Source organism: Populus nigra, chromosome 1 (assembly GCF_951802175.1).
Source record: "Populus nigra chromosome 1, ddPopNigr1.1, whole genome shotgun sequence".
Classification (NCBI taxonomy): domain Eukaryota; kingdom Viridiplantae; phylum Streptophyta; class Magnoliopsida; order Malpighiales; family Salicaceae; genus Populus; species Populus nigra.
The window spans coordinates 847,048-867,318 of NC_084852.1; the positions used below are offsets into that span (position 1 = coordinate 847,048).

The following is a 20,271-nucleotide window of genomic DNA, read 5'->3' on the forward strand; positions in this document are numbered from 1 at the left end:
TTAATCCACTTAATACAATTTAACTTAAACCATCATGTAATAAAGCACAAGTGCATACGCACACAAAGACAAGTACAAGACTAATGAATTACAAAGAAAGTAATGGCCGATCGAACTCTATTTTCCATTCCTTGTCTAGAACTTTGATTGTAGGAAAGTGACTACATTCTTGTCCAACTGGAAAGCCTTTGCAAGAATATCATCAGGGATCTCCGGATTAGTCCCGAACACAGCATTTGCAATGGTGATAACACCTGCGTTTTGGCTGCTCAAGGCTGCTAGGGCAACCGCATTGCTCTTTCCCACATTTCTTTGAAAGTGAACAAGATTGATAGGGAACACAAAGACATCACCCTTTTGTAAGACCTTGGTAATAAGACGGTTTCCAGGGTTAGATGTTACAAATCCAACTTCAAGGCTGCCTTCAAGAACTGTCAAGATCTCGGAGGCACGAGGGTGTGTGTGTGGAGGGTTAATGCCGGATGGTGCGTAGTCAATGCGTGCAACAGAGATACCAAGTGTGTTAAGTCCTGGTATTTGGACTACATTCACTGCGGTTACCTTAGACCCTACTCCATTCGATGTGTTGCCTGCCAAGTGAAGTCCACTGAAAGAGAAGTGACTAGCTTGGACATTTTTGGGGTACTTGCAAGCCAAACCATTGACAACAACTGCCATAAAACAATCAAAATATGTCAAATGTTTTTCCATAAAAAACTATAATAATAGCAAACACAAAATAAGCAAGCAATGCAACGAGGAAATGAGAAAGCTAGACGTAAACTTCAATATCTTTAACAACCGTTGCTATCTCCATCTGCCACACAAAAATCTTGAAGTGAGCTTGGATCCAATGCTAGGGCCAAGGAGAAGGACAGAGCTAGGAATTCCAAGAAAAGAATGGAAGCAGCCATTGCGAAATGCGAGGTATGGAATTAGCTCTTTGATACAATTTATTAATTGCTTGTGCCCCAAGAATATAATGCTATTCAAGCATTTTTGGTTGCGAATCAAATATGCTCCATGCTTCCTTCATATACACATATATATGAGAGATGGAGGATATAATTAATCAAGTTAATCAAGCTGTAAACCAGCATGTATGCCGTTCGGTTGAAAGAGTCTTATTAGCCCTTTTAAATTCTTTCCTGTCCAAATCCATGCCAATTATAAGAAGCAAGCATCCTACAAGCCACAAATAACATTATATTAGCTAAGATTTGGCCATGGAGGACCTGGTCCTATATATATATATATATATATATATATATATATATATATATATATTAATATAATTAGCTAAGATTTGGCCATGGAGGAATAAATAAGCTATAATTAAAGTGAAAAGACGGAGTAAGGCAGTTTTTTTTAATTAACTGGAGTTTAACATTTCGTATGCTGCCAAGTGCCAAGTACAAAGAGGCTGCCTGTGTGAACAAACTTTGTTCTACCGTCGGCATTAGCTAGGTTTACACATATTTGAGGATTTGGGCTATGTCCATTGAGTAAAATGAATCAAGATATGGAATCTTAAACTTGTTGTAAGAAGAAATAAGAGAGAAAAGAAAGGATCTTTGGACAAGGAGAGTAAAAATTAAGAAGACAAGACCAAAAAAAAAAAAAAGGATGACAGAAACGTTAGCTCAAGGAAATTCTAAGTTGCTAGTTTTGTACATGTGGCAAGAAGTTACTATGACAATATTATTGCAGCATTGAGGACTAAGTCAAGAATGCACGAGCAAGGTTTAATTAATTACCTCATTTGGGAGGGGGAAATAGATATGCTTGATTAGGATTAATTCTCTTTTTTTATTATTATTGAATTCATGAATTTATTTTCATAAATTAAGGGTAAATTATTATATCATAAAAGTTCGTTTTACATAACTTTTAAATTATAATTTTTAACTCTGAATCATTATCCAAAAGTTATTTAGAAGAAGTAATCTAAGATAAAAATGAGTTAAAATGAATTAAAGTTGGGAATATATATATTTGGTAATAAGAAATGTACTATGAATTATTAATTTTATATAATCTATAAGTTAAAAGTTAAGATTTTTAACTTTTGATTAAATCAAAATCTTGACTCAATTCAATAACAAGATTTTGATTTAAATTAAAATATTTATGACTTATTTTTTAAACTAAAAAAAAAAAACTTAAATCAATTTGTAAAAGTCATAACAATCACAACCTAAATTCTCTTGAAATATATATATATATTAATGATAGTTTTAGCTATAGTGTATGTGTTTGCAAATGCTATGCATTTAAGATTTAATTACATTGTTATTAATTAGTTTGAAGTCCACCTGCTAGCTACTTATATATATAGACTTTAATTGCAAATCGGTCGGTTTCATAAGCAAACCCAACTGAATTCTAAGAAATAATTTAATATTGATATCAAGAACCCAAATAATGTAATACTGTTTTAATTTTTTGGTACAATATTGATTTTTTTTTATTATTATTGCTATATAAAATCTGATTTGTAAAATATAGAGAAAAAATTAAACAAGCAATTTTATGTTTCAAAAGCGTTTTTGAAAAAATTTAAAATTTTTTTTATTTTTTTTATTTGGTTTAAATTAATATTTTTTTGATGTTATTAGATCATTTTGATGTGCTAATATCAAAAATAATTTTCAAAAAATTAAAAAAAAATATTATTTTAATGTATTTTTTAAGTAAAAAATATTTTGAAAAGTAATCGCAATCACACTTTCAAATATTTTGGGCTTGGCTATTTTCCCATTACCCAATGGGCTGGTGATTATAAAAATTCCTCACAATTATATTTATTTTATATTTGTGTTTTTATCTTTTTAATTACATAAATTTATGTTTTTATTGTTTTTATCTTTTCTTTTCTGAACAATTTCTATATGGCCTATGTATTTTTAAAACAAGAAAAACATGAAACATACTCTATTTTTTTCCTCCGTTGCAAACACTACCTAAAAGTTATATAAAAAATGCAATATTTTAATATATATATATATATATATATATATATATATATAATTAACGAGATCAGAAATCATAAACGAAATCTGATTTATTGTACATCTATTCTCGAATATTATAAGAGGAGCTCCAAGAATTAAACCTAGATTCTCCTAACCTACTAAACTAGCCATAAAAGGGAAGGCTTCATGACACCTAACAGTACTCATAAAAAAGCCATGAAACAAATCTATGGATTAAAATTTCCTTCCACATAAATTCCTCAACCAAATCCCCAACTCATCTGGAGATTTTCTGCTTTAGTGGAATATCTTGCTCAGCACTCAGAGAGCTTGACTTGCTTCATTATCTGAAAATTGAAACGAAAATGTTTAAGAACATATATACAACAAAACTGTGTATGATTCAAAAATTGAAACAGAAGTGAGAGTGGGAGAGTTACCCCAACATGCATAAACAGCAAGCTTTTGCTTGAAATTGGCATGTTCAGCTTTCAGTTTTTGGAGAGACGCCTTGGCACTATAAAAATTCATGCAAAAATAAATTTCTCTGTCTTTTACATGTAGCATATGACCTATGGTTCCTTTCAAAGACATAAATCTCACCTCTCTAAATCCCCTTCATGGCAAAATCTTCTGAGTTTATTGGTTTCGTCATTGATTTTGGTCGCACCAATGCTACAAGAAATAACATTGCTAAATTCCATTAATAATAAAAATAAAAATAAAAATAAAAATATTCCCAGAAAGAATATTTTTATTATCTCATGAAATGCCATATATGATGTTGATTTTCATTTTTTTCCCTACCTGGCACTACTGCCCTTAAGCCGATACATCATTCTTTCAAGGATGAAGGGAAAATCATCAGGGTTTGTCTCCCTGTGCAAGCACAATAAGGGGAAAAAAAGTAAATCATAATCATCATCTTGGTAAAATTAAAAATGTAAAATTTCAATTAATTTGTACTAGACCCACTTACAAAGCCTTCTCAATAGAAGCAATGTATTTAGATGAATCCCTTAAAAACAAGGTGAAAATATTTTCAATGAAGTCGGGATCATCTTCATTTTCAAGAGTCTCGAGATAACTCACTTGTCCATGATCCAGAAGTCCCTGCAAGAACCAACATGAAAGCTTAAAATGTTGGTGTCCTCTTCATAGTTTGTGCATTAAGAAAAAATAAAAAATATAAATCACTTCGAAATTGTTCCATGGTAAAGAAAGACCTCATCGAAGAATGATTGCCTCATGGTGCTAAGCTGTTGGCGCAAGGGAGTGCTAGCCATTCTGAAGGTAAAAGAAGGAAACAAAATCAAAAAAGTTATTTGAATGGAGTCTCTAGAGAAGAAAAGAAATAGAAGGGTTGAAGGCTTAATTGTGTAGTAGAATGGCAAAGGAATGGGAGTAATATATAGGCCAAAATGATGCAGGAAACCAACATTTTTCACTTTCCAGGCAATTTTTAATGCTTCTAAAATTACAGATTACACCATTCAAATAAGGATGGAAATTTATTCTGAAAATCCAATGTTTATCGAAACTAAACTGATTTAAATGGGTGATTTTTTTTGAAAAAAATTATTACTTTACTTGATGAGTAATGAATAAAGTATGCATATTATCAAACCCGATTTGAAATTCAAAATATATACATTGTATTATATAAATATATGTGTAGAATATTTATATATTTTTTAATCCAATATAGTATATACATATCCTAATATAGATATAATACACACATATAAATAACATTTATCATTTTACTATATATATATATATATATATATATATATATAGTAAACCTGAATATCTAATTTTCTTATTTAATGTATAATAGATAGGATATAAATAAATAGAAACCTAACTTGTGGATCTCTATTTCCAACTCTACATTCAAATAATTCAAAGAAGGAATATAAAAATTTATAAGTGGTGGTAAACACACATATAAGAAAAATCGCTATCATGCAAAACAATTAAATTAATGTTAATGTTATTATAAATATGTTCTGAGTGCAATTTAAATCATAGCTACTTTAATTTTATTGAAAGTATATCATAATAAACAAATGAAAATTGAAATAAGAAGAGAACTATTAATCTCATGGGAAATAATGTTATAAATGTTTAAGGATTTAATGTAATCAAACAAATATTTTAGTTGATTTTATAATAATTTAAGTAAAATGAGTGAGACAACTACGATGTGATGTGTAAAAACCTAAAAATAATGAATATAATAACTATTCTAAAAAAATGTGTGGTAATGATTAGTAAAAACATATGGTAAAGCACTTAAGTTAATAATTTTTCTAAATTTCCAACTTAACAATAAATTTGGTACTCTTTTATTACCTATAATTTATTTAATTATAACACACATAAGTTATAAAATTAAACTAAATTTCATCAAATAACAAATAAAATCAATTTCTCTCAAATCGCAAACAAACCTTAACATACAAATCATATATTATACATTAAAATTATCTAGTAAAAAAAAGTAAAACTCTTAAATATAATTAAAGTCAACTACAAATGTTACAAAAAGGTTTGAGGATTACCAGAGTTTACATAATAAGAAGTGGATGTTTATCCACCCTTCCACTAACTTTTTAAGTGTGAAAACAAGTGACTCACTCTAAAATATTGATTAAGATGTGTATGATAATTTGCTTAGGATTGAATTCCTCCTCCTTAACTTCATCATCACGCTTTACTTCTTCATCTTCATCCTCTATTATACACAAAGAGTATAGTTTCTTGTTTTTCATTTATGTTCCGGCACAAACTTCTCATCATACCAAAAACACAATTTCTTGGCATCTAACTCCTTATTTCTTACAAATTTGGTAGATTTCATGGCTGGTTTTTTGGTTAGGAATGGGTAACATGCTATTGTAGAGGGGTTTTTGGTTGCTAATAGTTAATGAAGAGAGAACTTTGTAAGTTTGGGATAATGTTAGTGGGTTCTTCCATAGGCTATAATGTTTTCTTATAAGCGTGCTAGATTGTAAGCTTGTTTTAGCTCCTTATGTTCAAATTTTTTCACCAAAATTTTTATTCCCACCTTTGAACCCTCCTATAAAAAGACACTAAAGCTTGTGTCTCACTATTTTCAGCCCTATTTCACAATATATCAAAGTCTTTAATGTAACTCTCTAGATCTCTCATTTTGAGGATTTTTCTAACCCCCAAACTTGCAGCATATAGCTTTCATATATTCATCCCAAGTCTCTACTTGATTACCTTTACTTCTAATGAAGTTTTGGTGCCAATAAAAGGTCATTCCATAAGATAGTATGAGGCTAATTTAACCTCTACAGAATCAATAACCTCTTCTATATCAAAATACTGGTTGCACTTATATAACCATTTGTGTACATCATCACCATTAAAATTGAAGAAGTCTCGTTTGAGTTTGTGTACCTTGTAAGGGGAGTAGCTTCCTTCACAGGTCCATCATGATCTTGCAATGTATTCCAGTTGATTAAAGATTTGATAGTTCTTTATAGTACTAGTTTCACTACAAGATGGTTCTAACTTCTATAAAATAAAGCTTTGTTGGTAAGATAACCTACTGATAAGCTCCTTGAGCTCCCCAAACTTGGCTTCATGGATGGACTTAGTATCTCTCAATGTTAACCATATACCTCCAACAGTTTCATAACATGTTCATGCTTCTGTTAAGGTATAATCTATTTAAATTCATTTCGATAAGAGTTTAAGTTCGTATATTGATAATGAAACTTTTACGAGCTATATAACTCATATCTCTATGATTATAAATACTAAGGAATTTTTTTTTTATCATCATTTGCCCCAATATTTGAGACTCTAATATTAAGAATACTTGCTGAAAATGTAGAACTATATTCTGACTCAAAAGTCATACTTATGCATGTTGTTATGGAACCGTGATCCCTAAAACATTTTGAAAGTTAATTTTAGCCCTCACAATTAAAAGTTATGTATGTTGTTGCTATTTTATGGCTATTACAATATTTCTTGTATTACTACATTTGGAATAATATATAATGAATAAGGAATTATCCAAAGCAACTATTTTTGTGTCAACTTTTTAGAATTCATTCACAATTATTTGCATGATTTATATGCCAATGCTATAATTACTTAGTTATTAGCCAATTTACCTAATTGAGCTACTACTGATTATTTACTATGCTTTTTTATTCGAAGATTTTAGTTTAGATTCATTAATTGATTAGTAAGTTTAAGTTGTTCTGTATATTTAAAATCTGCAACTTATATTTCTATGGTTTTCTGATATATTCTTGAGTCCTCGTGTATTTTTAGATAAGATTGTGAGCTTTAACATTAGTAATGCCTATGAAAAACTATAAAACTATATTAGACTTTAAGGTTATAATATAATTTATACTATCTCTTTTTTTCCCCAAAAAATACTCATCTTTTTTGAATATGTGGGGAAATTAATACATGAAAGTGTTATAACACATTTTTTTCCAAAAAAAAAAGAAAAATAAACACTATTAAGGTATTGGATTTTTTTATTCATTAATTGAAATATTATTATATATTTTTTATTTTTTAAAATTTTACATACATTATTATAAAATCAACTAAAATGTTTGCTTGATTACATTACATCCTTAAGCATTTATAACATTATTACTCGTGAGATTAATTGATCTCTTCTTCTTCTTCTTTTTTTCTTTTTATATCATGGACATATTCTTGGATGCGATCAATTGGTGGATAACCACTCCTAAAAGTCAAACCATAGGGAGAGCCCATCAACTCAAGGCCCCGAGTTGATTGCATATTTACATGTGGGTTGAGAAATGCAAGAGACATGATTTGAACGAAGGATGTCCTCTCCCCCTAGTTGATTCTTTATCACTTGACTATTGTCAGCTGAGCTATTGACTCACTTTAATTGTTCTCTTCTTATCTCAATTTTCTTTTATTTACTATGATATACTTTAAAATGAGTTGAAGTAGCCATGATTTTAATTCCACAATGAACATTGGTTATTTATTATACTCTTAGATTCAAAGATATCACTACCAGAAATTCACTAAATAGCAACGGATTTACCGACAAAATATTTCTGTCGGTAATTTGAGGTCGAAATTACCGACGAACTATTTTCTATCCGTAATTCAGTCGGTAACTACCGACTGAATTACAGATGAAAAAGTTTCTGAATTAAAAAAAAGACGAGTAGGTAACGTGGAGGTTTCGGCGGGGTTATTTTTCCAGACGGATTCAAAAAGACAGCTTGTACAGTGACGTGACCGGTTCACCATTTAAAATGCCGACGGAATCACCGAGGGATTCGAAATGGCAAATCCGTACGGTGACGTGTTAATTTTTCCGTCAGAATCACCGACAGAAAATCCGCCGGTGAACCGTCGGAAAAAGTTAATATATGTCCTCTCTGCCGACCCTCTCCTCTTCTATTTCTCCTTCTTCTTCCTAATCCCAACTCTCCCCATCTGCAAACAACCAGCCCCCCTCCCCTCCAAACAAAAATCTCCCTTATCTCAGCACAACAAGTTATATTTTTTGAAGTTTTGTGGTCACAACATCCGTGTTCTAATTTACCGACGAATTTTATCAATTTTTGTAAGTAATTCTATCTTTTAAAATTTTAATATTTAATTAAATGTCAATTTTATTGTTTTTTAAGTATATGTATTTTGTTAGTAGATGTACATGTTTTATTATTATTTCTCAAACAAACTTATAGTATATGAATGTATAATTCTATACCTGTTATGGTTTGTTTTATATTTTGTAAGATTGTATTTGTTTGTAAATTGGTAAAACTTTATGGAACTACCGAATTACATGTTCTGTTTTGAAATAATGAATAGCTTGCTTAATGGGTCCGTTTAAAGTTTTATCAATGGTATTGCGGAGTGGTAATTTCTGTAAATTTATATATATTAATTTGTATGGACATTGATAAATGATAATGAATATTTAATATTTATGAGAAGTTATGATTGGTTTGTTGGACAATCTCGAGGTAAAGTAATATTTTTGCAAGTTTATTTACCTAACTTAATTAATTAATACATGATGTCATCATAATTTTATAGATGTTCGATATAAGTCATGGATGATCGTTCATGGATGTAACGAGATTCACCCCAAGGATTGCAGATGATTGATTATTGTAACGGGGTTTAGGGTTTTATTAATTTCGCAACATCTATTCCTAGAAATTTTATTGGAGGCGGTATTAGGTGTCCATGCAAGAAGTGTCAAAATAAAAAATATTTGCATCCAGATGTTGTAATGATGCATCTTCTACACAAAAGGTTTATGGAGAATTACCAGTGTTGATATGAATGGGAGAAACGGTGGTTGGGTCTACTTCTAGTGCTAGCAACGTGCATGAAGCGGCAAATGACAACACTAATCCTTACAGAAATATGGTTATGGAGGCAATGATTATGAATCGAGGTAATGTCAGTCAATGTCCAATTGTAGAAGAAGAACCTAATGCAGATGCAACTAGGTTTATTGATTTGTTGAAAGATTCCGACGAACTATTATGGGATGACTGCATGAACCACAATAAATTATCGGCCGTAGCACAGGTGTTCACCATCAAGTCAAATCACGGGTTGAGTGAGGCTGGGTATGACAAGATTATTGAATGAGTGAAAAGCATTTTACTTGAAGGGAACAGGCTGAAAAAGAACTTCTATGCTGCGAAGTCCATGATGAAACCCCTCGGTTTAGGATACTAGAAAATTGACATGTGCCCTAACTTCTGCATGTTATACTACCTTGAAAATGCTAAGATGACCGAGTGCATGACATGCAGGCATTCCCGTTACAAACCTAGAACTGGCAGGGAAAAGACTTTAGTGGCATATAAAAAACTTAGATACTTCCCGATCACACATAGACTGCAGAGGTTATTCATGTCACTAAGGACTGCTGAGCACATGACATGGCACCAAGCATATGATGCGGTTGATGGAGTGATGGTGCATCCTTCTGACGGCGAAGCGTGGAAACTCTTTAACAGTGTGCAACCTCACTTTTTAGCTGAATCAAGGAATGTGCATCTTGGGTTGTGTACAGACGGACTCAACCTATTTGGATCATTTGCTGCTCCTTATTCTTGTTGGCCGGTCATACTCATAGTTTATAACTTGCCACCAGGAATGTGTATTAGGCCGGAGTTCATGTTTTTATCTACTGTCATACCCGATCCAAGCAGCCCAGGGCGGAATATAGATGTTTGTCTTCGACCGTTGATTGATGAGTTGGCGCAGTTATGGTCCTCCAAAGCTTTGACTTATGATATATTGAGGAAAATTTTTTTTCTTATGAGGGCGGCTTTGATGTGGACTATCAGTGATTTTCCAGCTTATGGAATGCTTTCTGGTTGGAGCACGCATGGGAAACTCGCATGTCCATAATGCATGGAAAACAACAAGGCATTCACGCTAGCAAACGGAGGTAAAGCTTCTTTTTTTGATTGTCACCGTCGTTTCTTGCCACTTAATCACAGGTACAGAAAGAACAGAAAAGATTTCTTTGTTGGCAGAGTTGAAAAAGATGTTGCAACCCCGCGTCTTTCTGGTGAAGAATTGCATGATGTTGTATCAGAGTACAGTGACATTGTGTTTGGCCTTCAATCAGGTAAGCAAAAGTTTCCTGGTTTTGGTTTGACCCATAATTAGGTAAAGCGAATCATCTTTTGGGAGCTTCCTTATTGGAAGACCAATATGCTTCGCCATAATCTTAATGTCATGCACATCGAAAAGAACATGTTTGAGAACATTTTCAACACCGTCATGGATGTGAAGGGGAAGACAAAGGACAACATCAAGGCTAGATTGGATATAGCTTTATACTATAACCATAAAAATATGGAGTTGGTTTATGGTGAGTCACGGGTCGCAAAACCAAGAGCAAGCTTCGTGTTAAAGAAAAACACACAACTGTTAGTCTATAAATGGCTTAAAAGTGTGTTTTCCGGATGGATATGCATCGAACATATCAAGACTGGTTAATATAGAGGACTGCAGATTGTATGGAATAAAGAGTCATGACTGCCATGTGTTTATGCAAACACTCATCCCATTAGCTTTTCGTGATTTGTTGCCAAAGGGAATATGTGATGCACTCATGGAGATCAGTCATTTCTTCAGAGATATATGCTCCAGCAAGTTGAATGTTGAGCACATTGAGAGGCTTCAAACGAATATCGTCGAGACACTATGCAAATTTGAGATGATATTCCCTCCATCATTTTTTGACTCAATGGAGCATCTCCATATACATCTACCGTTTGGACAAAAGCTGGAGGACCGGTCCAATATAGATGGATGTACCCATTTGAATGGTTAGATATTACAGTTGCAATGTAATTCATATATAAAAGTATTTTCTATGTTTTTCTTAATTGAAAATACTTGATTAATTCAATGTAGGTACTTGTTTAATCTCAAGAAAAAGGTTAAGAACAAGGTGCATGTTGAGGCTTCGATATGTTAGGCCTATATTGTTGAGAAGATCTCAATATTTATCTCGTACTAATTCAAACCTCATCTGAGAACGAGAATCAATCGCGTTCCACGACACGATGATGGCGGTGAAGTGCCTTCCAGTGAGAACTTGTCAATATTCTCCAATACTGGACGACCCACACCTAAAAATGTCATAAGAGGAACATATTTGTCGGAAATAAAGTTCAAACAAGCACACAACTATGCTCTATTTAACTGTGATGAGCTGAGAGCTTTTATTCAGTAAGTTTATATATGTGTAATACTAATTAAATTAACTTTGTTAGTAATATACTGTTAATTATATATTGTAATATCATACACTCACTATCACTTGCAAGCAACATTGACAATATTTGCTCTCCAATAACTCACAAGTGACCGAATCCCAGCTCTTTCAATTACAAGATGAACAATTTACCACGTGGTTCAGAACACATGTAAGCACTATCACAAACTCATTCTAACTTGCAAAATTACTGTACGTATGCATGTCATTATGAGATTCTCGTTCATTTACTGTTTATTGATGTACATTACATACAAGGTTTATCAAATGGAAAGGAGTGCGTCTAAGTCATTGTCTTCACTAAGCCTGGGGCCTGAAAGAAAATGTAAGTGCTACAACGGGTATTTTGCTAATGGATATATTTTCCATACTGAAGAATACGGGCAAGGAAGAAAGACATACAACAATGGTATTTGTGTTAAGGGATCCACTAGTAGTGAGTTAGAAGTTGACTACTATGGTAGATTAGAAGAGGTCGTCGAACTGCAATATCATAACGAGCAGAATAAAGTGTTTTTATTCAAATGCTATTGGTATGACACGACTGACAGAGGAATCAGAGTTGATCCGCACTATGGTCTGGTTGAAATCAACTCAAAAGCTAGACTTCGCAACATAAACGATGTCTTTGTTTTTGCAAAGCAATGTCAAGAAGTTTATTACACATACACCTCTTCATTTAGAAAGGATCGATCAAGAGTGGATTGGTTGTTCGTTTTAAAAACGAAACCCCGGGGTCGTGTCGAGGTTGTTCAGGATGAGAACGAAGACACAAATATGCGAGATGAAGTCTTTCAAGTTAGTGAGTTGGTTGAACCATATTGAGTTGCTCCTTCGATTGAATTGGAAGAAAATTCAAATTTTCGTGTTTTCGATGATAGTGTTGTTGATGTTGACGCAGAGGAGTTGAATTTTGTTTTGAGCTTTACTGGACAAGTAAATGTTGATGAAGAAGATGATATCCATATTGAAGATTGCGATGAAGGTGATGACAATTCAATTGATGACGAAGAAGAAGAAAATTTTGACTAACTACCAAAATGAAGCCCTATGTAAAACCCTTTTTTTCATGTAATTTAGATTATGGATGATATATTTTGTAACACGAAATATTTATTACTTGAAATCATTACTTGAAATGCCACAATCATGAAATAATTACTTGAAATAATTATAGATCATGGATGATATATTTTGTAACACGAAATAATTACTTGAAATGCCACAATCACCGACGTCTATACCGACGGATACATATCCGTTGACCTTTCAAAGAGAGTTCGGAAAATAATTACTTGAAATTCCATAATCACCGATGTCCATATCGACGGATTAAGTCCGTCGACATTTCACAGAGAGTTCGAAAATAATTACTTGAAATGCCACAATCACCAACACCCATACCGACGTAATAAGTCCGTCGGCATTTCACAGAGAGTTCGGGAAATAATTACTTGTAATGCCACAATCACTGACGTCCATACCGACGGATATGTATCCATCGGTAAGTTGTCGGCGGGTCAATATTACCGACAAAATTACCGATGGATTGTGCGAATTCCAAAGGGGTGTGCATTAAATGCATCTCTGACTGCGTCATATTTCCGACAGAATTACCGACGGACCACGAAAAATATGGAGGGTCATTAAAAATTTTGATGCGAAATTCATAAAATACCGACAGATTTTTGACACTTTACCAACGAAATAAATTAAAATAACAATTAATTTTATATCCGTCGGTGAATCCGTCGATAAAACTGCCTTATAAGTTCCAGCGACCGCCCCTTCGATTTATTTTTTCTTCTCCTCAGTTTTTCACCTTAAATTTCGATTATTTTCCTCTCCGTTCTTCAAAGTTTTCACCTGCAATCTCTAGCAAGTTTTCTTGTGAATCTTCATTAGTTTAAAAGGTATGTGTTTCTTCTATTTCATTTTACTTTAAGGGTTTTTTTTGCTATTTTTTTTGTTATGTTTTTTGTTTTGGTGTATTTTTTGTAATGTAGATAAAGTATTGAATTCAACACATTATTAAAGTAAGCATATTTCATTCCTAAAGTCTATAGTTTGTTTTTGAATTTTTTGAATATTTTTTATTGTTGTATTGGCATAATTATTATTAGTTAATTTGTTGAATATTTATTATTAATGTTGAATTTATCTTAGAATTAGTAATTGAATATGTTGGAATAATTATTAATTTTACTCTATTATTGCATGATTTGTATTTAATTTTTTCCATTTATTTTGATTGTTATTCTAGAGTTTTTTTTTAATTTATTGTTTTGTTGTATTGGCATAATTATTGAATAATTTTTTGAATTGTAATTGTTAATGTTGAATTTACCTTAGTATTAGTAATTGAATATTTTGGAATAATTGTTAATTTTACTATATTATTGCATGATTTATGTTTAATTTTTTCCATTAATTTTAATTGTTAGTCTACAATTTTTATTTATTTATTGAAAATATTTTATTGTTGTATTGGCATAATTATTGAATAATTTGTTGAATTGTAATTCTTAATGTTGAATTTACCTTAGCATTAGTAATTGAATATGTTGGAATAATTAGTATAGATTGGGTTAATTGGTTGTGGCTTTTGTTAATATGTGCAGGTTTGTGGATTTGGGTAGTATCCAGTATAGGGGAGGTGTTGTCCAATTTTTTTTTAACATTTGAATTTAATTATATAATTATTTGTATAAAATTGTGTAGATGCGTAGAATAAAAACCAGAGGTGGTCGCTCACGTATGGTCACAGCTAGTTTGTCTAGCAGCGATGATGATATTTCCATAGGTACCTCTCAAGAAGAGGCACTTACACTACCTGCGCCGTCAACCGATGCTGTCTCTTCCAGCGCTACTTCACAGCATAGAGGCGGGGTGCCTTCGCAGCATAATCAATTTACCCGCAAGTACGAGGCACAGTGGAAGGACGACCTTTCAATGTAAGTTTGTTAAGGTTTTTTTTTTTTTTTAAAAATACAACATAATTTATGAAGTAATCACTATTTAATTTATTTCATTTATTTTTAGGTTCACAAACATTGAGGCCGCCCGAGTAATATCATCGGCGTTTAAATCATCAATGAAGATTCCATTGTTTCAATGGAGTCAGATATCCAAGCATCCTGAATGAATGCCTAAAATCAATGCATGGTTTGACAGGTTTCAGGTTGGTGTTAATTTATAATTTTCAGCTTATTTCTAATAAATTATTAATATAATTGTAAATAAATTATTATTTTTATTTAAACTTGTTTATTTATACACAGCACGAATTCTGCTGGGACAGTGAGCATAACACTGTTGTGAGGAGGGTGTGGGAAAATCACGCGGCAACTAAGTAAGATCGAAAACAATATAAGATTTTTTTTAGACAAAAATTTATGTTTTGAAATGTAATTTTTGGTTGCATGAAGTAGGTTGCGTGATTTTTGGTATGAAGCACAAAAAAGAGCAAAAAAAACCACGAGGGATAGGGGTTTCCGAGGCTGGAATGATGTTGCGGTTTGGAGGGATTCCAAACTGATATACATCCCGGAAGATATATGGCCGCACTATCTTGAGCACGTGATGTCTGAGCGGTTCACACGATGCTCATAGTCCGGTGCTGGCAACCGAAATTGGCCAATTCATGGCTCGGTGACAACGCACACTGGCAGCTCCGTTCCGTTTGCTGCACATGCAAAATGAATGGTAAGATTAATTTAAATGAAATATATCGTCAAATTAAGTTGTTGTTAATACATATTTTTTCATTATAGGCTGCATTTCTTGGACGTGAGCCGAGCCCGATGGAGTTGTTTGTGGAGACGCACATGCGAAGTCAAGACAGCCAAAAAGAGGCGCAACAGTTCGTTGACAACCGTGCTCAACATTTCGTGGTATGTTTGTTCAACCATTTTATTTTGTAAGTTATTATATTTATTGAATTGAATATGATGATTTTTTATTTTTATTTTCAGGAGACCTATAATAATCGGTTGAGGGAGAGATATAGGGACGATACTTTGACCTATCTGGAATTCGATCCGGATTTGTGAATGGAGGTTGGATTGTCAAGTAGACCCGATAAAAATCAGGTTTACGGCTCTCCAACACTACGGTCGACAACTCGCGGTCGGCCCGTAGTGTTTCAACCGTTGGGAGCTCCCAATCTAATGAGTTCGTGGCCTTGCAGCAACACACGGCTCAGCTCACCGAAAAATACGACCACCTATCAGCGGAGTACGCGCAACTCAAAGCGTCTCATGCAGAATAAAGAGTGGAGTCTGCACAACAAAAAGCGACTTATGAACAACTTCACGAATGGTCATGAACATGGCAACACAGAGTGGAACATGTGCGCCTAATCCTTTTTGGCCGTATAACCACCAACCTCATCCTCCAGGTTCTCCTCCTCCTCCTCCAGCTCCACCTATATATTAATTTGTAGTAAATATTATTTACCTTTAAAATTTCATTTAATATTTTTTTTGGAAACACATTCAGTTTGTAATGAATATTATTTAACTTTGACTTTTTTGTTTTTGATGTTTAATATAAATTTTATTTGCATAATTGGTTTTTAATAACCATTAATTTATATAATTTTATATTATATATTCTAAATAATTTTTTAAAAACAAATTTAGAAAAAACTATTACAAAGGGTTTTACTGACGGATTTAATCCGTCGATATTTGACAGTAGCACTCACCGATAGCTTTACTGACGGACTTAATCCATCGGCATTTGACAGTAGCTGCCACACTTACCGATGAATTTACATACAGATATATTCGATCAGTATCTCAAACACTCACCGACAAATGTACCGACGCTACGTATCCGTCGGTAAATCATGATATCACCGACGGACTAAAATCCGTCGGTATATTTCAAGTGGGAAACTTTTTTTTTAGCACGTAAATTTTGTCTGTAAAACCATCAGGAAATGATTTTTTTTTCCCGACCGATATAGCGATGGAATGAGGAATCACCGATGAAAGGAAAGCCGACGAACGTAATCCGTCGGTAAATAAATCACCGACAAAATGCTAATCACACACCGACGGAGTATGTCCGTTGGTTAAACTGTGAAATCTTGTAGTGTATGTTCAAATTCATTTGAATTTGTAAGTTTAAGTTTGTATGTGTTCTAAAGATTTTAGGAACTCTAACTTGTGTCTTTATAGTTTTTTCTACAATTAGTTGCATTATTATTTATTGATTATTTAATATGCTTTTAAATTTGAAGATATCTATTTAGATTGATTTTGATTAGTAAGGATGTATCTTGTTTTGTAGATTTTATAAATTATAACTTCTATCTTCATGGTTCTTGTTATAAATAGTTGCATTATTAATTAGCTATAAGCCAAGTTACTCGATTGAGCTAGTATTGATTATTTACCATACTCTTAGATTTCACAATGCTAGTTCAAGTTCATTTTGATTGATAAGTTTACGTGCAACTTGTTCTAAAGATTTTATGAACTAAAACTTATATCTTATAGTTCTTATTATACTTAGTTGCGTTATTGTTTATTGATAATTTAATATGCTTTTAGATTCGAAGATATCTCTTCAGATTCATTTTAATTAGTTAGTTTAAGTTTGTATTTGTTATGTAGATTTTATGAACCGTAACCAATATATTTATGGTTCTTGTTATAATTAGTTGTATTATTATTTAGCTACAAGCCAATTTACCTCATTAAGCCACTATTAATTATTTACCGCTTTTAGATTTAAAAATATCTATTTTGATTAGTAAGTTTAAGTGAGTATCTATTTTATAGATTTTATGAATTGGAACTTATATTTATATGGTTTTAATGGATTCTTGAGTCCTCGCGTGCCTCCTGATAAGTTTATAAGATTTTAATATTAAAGATGCTTAAGGATAATTGTAAAATTGCATTTGAATATTTAGGTCAAACAATCAATCAATCAAGTAAATTGGCTTAGTTATAACTAAATAATAACACAATTAATTATATCAAGAACCATAAAGATGTAAGTTATAATTTGTAAAATCTAAAGAATAAGATACAAACTTAAACTTATTAATCAAAATGAATATGAACAAATTAATATCTTCGAATCTAAAAACATGTTAAATAATCATTAAACAATAATACAACTAATTATAACAAGAACCAGAAATATACAAGTTATAGTTCTTAAAATATATACAATAGATACGAACTTAAACTTACTAATAAAAATGAATTTGAATCGATATCTTTTTACTCAAAAGTATAGTAAATAATCAGTAGTAGCTCAATCAGGTAAATTAGCTTGTAAATAAACAATAGCATAACTATTTATAACAAAAACCATAAAGATATAATTTACGATTCATAAAATCTATAGAACAAGATATCGACTTAAACTTACTAATTAAAATGAATATGAGCAAATATCTTTGAATCTAAGAATATTGTAAATAATTAGTAGTAGCTCAATAAAAAAAAAATTGGTTTATATCTAAATAATAATTAAACTAATGGCATATAGATCTTTCAAGAAAAGAATTTTTTACAAGAATTCCAAAAAACTAACACAAAATAGTTGCTTTTGAATATACCATATCCATTATTATTTCAAACGTAGTAATACAAGAAATATTATATGAGTTAGAAGGGCCAAAATTAAAACACATAGAACTAGGGGTCATAAATAAAATAACAATATTTTGGGAGGGACCTAATTAAAATAACCCTTCATACTTGACACAAGGATAAAATTTTCGACAATATTTTACTCCTAGTGCGGCTGTCTAATCCCACACTAGACTAAGGCTTCCTCACAATTTCAACTCGTGTTTAGCCTATCCACTAAGGTGTTTCACACACCCAAAGAACTTTCCCCGAAGCCTTTCAAGCAATAGACAAATGACAGCAATACAAGTCTTAAAATTCAGAATCGTAAACACAATTTACAGGAAAACACTCTCAACCTTTATTAACTTCGAAACAAAGGATGCACAAAACTATTTGTGTGTGCCATGCACAATTTTGCTTGCATGCTAAACATCATCAGTCCTCTTTTATCATAAGAGAACGTGAAAGTTACATATAAAACTATCACCCCTAGATAGATCTATATAATTGGATAGTTTGGACAAAACAGTAATTGCCAAAAAACTATCTCCAACCGCCCTGTTATAACTTCCCTTGGTTTGCCACCTCACAGACCTTCAAGCCAGTCAGCTGAGTCCTCTCTGCCAACCTAGTTGTGCTTCTACATGTTTTGGACAACCCTCTATCCAAGTATGAAGTCATGCCAACCATGATGCTGATGTTCGCATGCACCCGTTATGCACTGCTGCCGAATCTGCCTCTGCCTTTGCCCATGCATGCTACCGAGATCCCAGTAGTGTTCTCATTGGCGCGCCCTCGTGCCTAGAACTATGACAAACCACCCCACCTAAAAAGTCTGACGCTTTCGTCGGAATCGAAACAAGATAATCTTGCACCTTGTCCTCATACAAGTCAGTATCTTTCTCTCATGAAACCTCTTCATTTCTCACCCATTTCTCTAGAAATTCAGTCCTCTGGTTCTTTCTAGGACTAGAAATTTGTTAAAAGTCACATTTGAAAAAATATGAAGCTCCAATCAAACAAATTTAAAGAGTCCAGTGACCAATTTTAAATAATCCAAAGAGAAAAATAATTTTATTAGATGATTTTCAACTTTTCTTGCTTTTGGAATTTTATGGAGATGGTGGAGAATGATCTTCCATGTTCCCAATTAATTAGTGGTTTAGTTATACGCTTCAAGACATGCCCTAATGATTTTTTTAATTGATTTTATCTGCTCATAAGAGCATTTATTGTTTAAACAAACTCATAAAGGGATTAAATTCTAATTTTGCATGTTCATGGAAACAAATTATTTCATCTGGTGAAGTATTCTCTATATCTTTGTCCTATGAAGCACATAGATTGAAAATTTTACTTGGCTGTAAAGAGCATTTAATAAAAATTTAGCTATCTAAATCTTTTGAGCGTCTTACTACCAACGTATACCGTAGAAAATTCTGAATTTTCATATTTAACGTAGATGAAAATAATATATAAAAAAAGATAATAAACACAAAAAATACATAATTATACCAAAAAGTTCTTCATGATAGAAGTCTAATTTGATTTTGATTATTCAGTATATTTTTTATTTTTTGTCTAAAATTTAGTGAGATTAATTTTATTTTGTTTTCTTAACTTTAGTGAGATTAATTGACAAATACAATTCTACAATTGATTTGTAAGTATTCTGAAGAATAAAATCCCTTAAACTTATCTAGAGTGCAAGGTGACTCAAGAATCCATTAAAACCATATAAATATGTTACAATTGAGATTTAGAGCTTTTATATAGATTATATGAATGATTTAACAGATATTTTCATTGTCTAATAGGATAAATCTTTTAAAATTAAGCCTAGAAATTGTTGTTTGGCTTTTTTTTAGGTTTTTTTTTTATG

General features: G+C 32.0%; 2 protein-coding genes across 2 annotated transcripts; both read right to left on the minus strand.

Moving 5' to 3' along the window:
- Positions 1-135: 135 nt before the first annotated feature.
- Positions 136-914, minus strand: LOC133690821 (putative germin-like protein 2-1). Its single transcript, XM_062111090.1, has 2 exons — positions 803-914; positions 136-671 (listed from the first exon to the last, which is right to left on the minus strand). Exons 1-2 carry the CDS (start codon positions 912-914, stop codon positions 136-138), a joined length of 648 nt encoding a protein of 215 aa, XP_061967074.1.
- Positions 915-3,296: 2,382 nt separating this feature from the next.
- Positions 3,297-4,261, minus strand: LOC133670227 (pseudo histidine-containing phosphotransfer protein 2-like). The gene is made up of 6 exons (XM_062090746.1): positions 4,202-4,261; positions 3,955-4,088; positions 3,783-3,854; positions 3,579-3,650; positions 3,416-3,492; positions 3,297-3,322 (listed from the first exon to the last, which is right to left on the minus strand). Exons 1-6 carry the CDS (start codon positions 4,259-4,261, stop codon positions 3,297-3,299), a joined length of 441 nt encoding a protein of 146 aa, XP_061946730.1.
- Between the last annotated feature and the right edge of the window lie 16,010 nt (positions 4,262-20,271).

What these genes read in the sequence shown, in the direction of transcription:
- LOC133690821 (XM_062111090.1), bottom strand. Translation starts at nt 914, where the DNA reads ATGGCTGCTTCCATTCTTTTCTTGGAATTCCTAGCTCTGTCCTTCTCC. An exon ending in GGCAGATGGAGATAGCAACG is followed by an intron (nt 672 to 802) that starts GTTGTTAAAGAT and finishes GTTTTATGGCAG; the next exon opens with TTGTTGTCAATGGTTTGGCT.
- LOC133670227 (XM_062090746.1), bottom strand. Translation starts at nt 4,261, where the DNA reads ATGGCTAGCACTCCCTTGCGCCAACAGCTTAGCACCATGAGGCAATCA. An exon ending in GGCAATCATTCTTCGATGAG is followed by an intron (nt 4,089 to 4,201) that starts GTCTTTCTTTAC and finishes TGGTTCTTGCAG; the next exon opens with GGACTTCTGGATCATGGACA. An exon ending in CATGAAGGGGATTTAGAGAG is followed by an intron (nt 3,493 to 3,578) that starts GTGAGATTTATG and finishes GAATTTTTATAG; the next exon opens with TGCCAAGGCGTCTCTCCAAA.